Below are 1,863 nucleotides of genomic sequence, written 5' to 3' on the forward strand. Positions count from 1 at the left end.
ATATATATATATATATATATATATATATATATATGCACAATGTAGAAACATACACACACACATATATATATTTGGATTTAGTTTTGTTTTTCATTCGCAAAATATGCATTTTGTAAAAGACAGTAAAAACTCTGAAAATCGGCAAAAATAATAATAAAACAGATGGGAGTGTGTGTGTTTGTGTGTATGTATATGTATGTGTTTGTGTGTATTTATATGTATGTGTGTTTGTGTGTATTTATATGTATGTGTGTTTGTGTAGATATATATATGTTGTATATGTCTATGTATATATACTTATATATATCAATGTACACATATATTGTGTATGTATATAGACACACGCATATAAACGTTTGTGTGTGTGTATATACACACACGTACGTAAAAAGAAACGGTAGTATAAATAGCTATATATATATATATATATATATACACACACACACAAAGGCACATAAACATGTATATGTGTTGAGTAGATAATAGTCTTACCGAAGGCAAGACGGTACCATTGTCTGGAGACCAACTTGGCAGATTGTAAATCGCGGTAGGGAGACAAATAGAAGAAAATATACTCAATTAATTCTTCTGGGAGGTGAGAGATAGAAACTGGTTCCTTTTGACCATCACAACAATCCTCATCCTTGCTGCTATCGCCATTTATTGTCTCTGCTCTTCCTCCTTCCTCCTCGTCGTCCGGTTTCTTGCAATTCTCGATGTGGTGGCCATCATCTTCGTCTTCCATCACAGCTGGTGCTGACATCAGGACGGGTGTTAGTTTGTTTTTAAGCAGATCTTAGGATATTATACACACTATAATCCACCGATATGTATGCCTGGTGTTGTTTTTGTTTTTAACTCTTCATGATTAAGTATTAAGTCCTCCCTCTTTCAGATTCTCACATGCAACACAAACACACGGCCATTCCACTGCTACTACAACTGCTATGTTAGTATTACCTTACTACTACTACTACTACTACGTTACTATTATGTCACTACTAATTTGCTGATAGAACAGCTGCTGCTACTTCCTTGTTATTTTCACTCTCACTACTACCACTCTGTTGTTTCTACTCTTACCGCTACCACGCTGTTGCTTCTACTCTATTGACAGTACAGAAGCTGCTGCTGCTGTTTCTGCTACTTCCTTATTGTTACTACTCTTACTGTCACTGCTACTTCCTTATTGCTTCTACTGTGACTAATACTCCATTCCCATTACAGCTGTTTCTGCTAAATCGTTGTTGTTATCGAATTTTGAATAACAATGAAAAGAGGAAAGTAGCAAGTGGTCATGACTTGTGCTAAAAATAGCTGCTAGGTCACCCTTAAATCACACAAAAATCTTTAATTTTTCATAATCGTATGAATATCTGTGTGTAGAACACGAATTCACAAAACTTTTCTGAAAATTCCAAAACGCAAAAAAAGTTACGTGGGGTTATATGGGGTGTTTATACCAGAATTCCACATTATTTATTACTCTACGGCTTCCCTTCTAGAGGGATATATTAATCAAATAGTCTGATGGTAACAACGGTGGTATAGACACCTGATAGTAAGCTCTCGTTATCACGAGACTTCCATTCAAATTACACTATCCTATCAAAAAAAAAACCCACAAAAACAAAAACCTACGTAACTTGTTGCTTTATTATTCTTGCAGAACTATTTTCCTTTTTGTTCTATATTGCTTCATATTTACTAATAAAAATATATTTCTCACAGTCGAGATAACAAATGTGTATTGAATTGAAATTTTAAGGGCCAATAACTCCGTGGAGTTATGTCGAAGGGAAGTAATTCTGTATGATTATTAAACTGACGAACGAGGGGTTGGGGGTGCTATCGACATACTAT

General features: G+C 34.7%; 1 protein-coding gene across 1 annotated transcript in view; it reads right to left on the reverse strand.

Annotated features, from left to right (window-relative positions):
• Positions 1–1,068, reverse strand: part of LOC106876720 (F-box only protein 42) — a 16,312-nt gene extending 15,244 nt beyond the window's left edge. Inside the window, exon 1 of the mRNA XM_014925391.2 lies at positions 493–1,068. Within this exon, the coding sequence (XP_014780877.1) occupies positions 493–763 (271 nt within the window). The 5' untranslated portion in view covers positions 764–1,068. The remainder of the gene's footprint in view (positions 1–492) is intronic.
• Between the last annotated feature and the right edge of the window lie 795 nt (positions 1,069–1,863).

Source organism: Octopus bimaculoides, chromosome 26 (genome assembly GCF_001194135.2).
Source record: "Octopus bimaculoides isolate UCB-OBI-ISO-001 chromosome 26, ASM119413v2, whole genome shotgun sequence".
NCBI classification, from domain to species: Eukaryota; Metazoa; Mollusca; class Cephalopoda; order Octopoda; family Octopodidae; genus Octopus; species Octopus bimaculoides.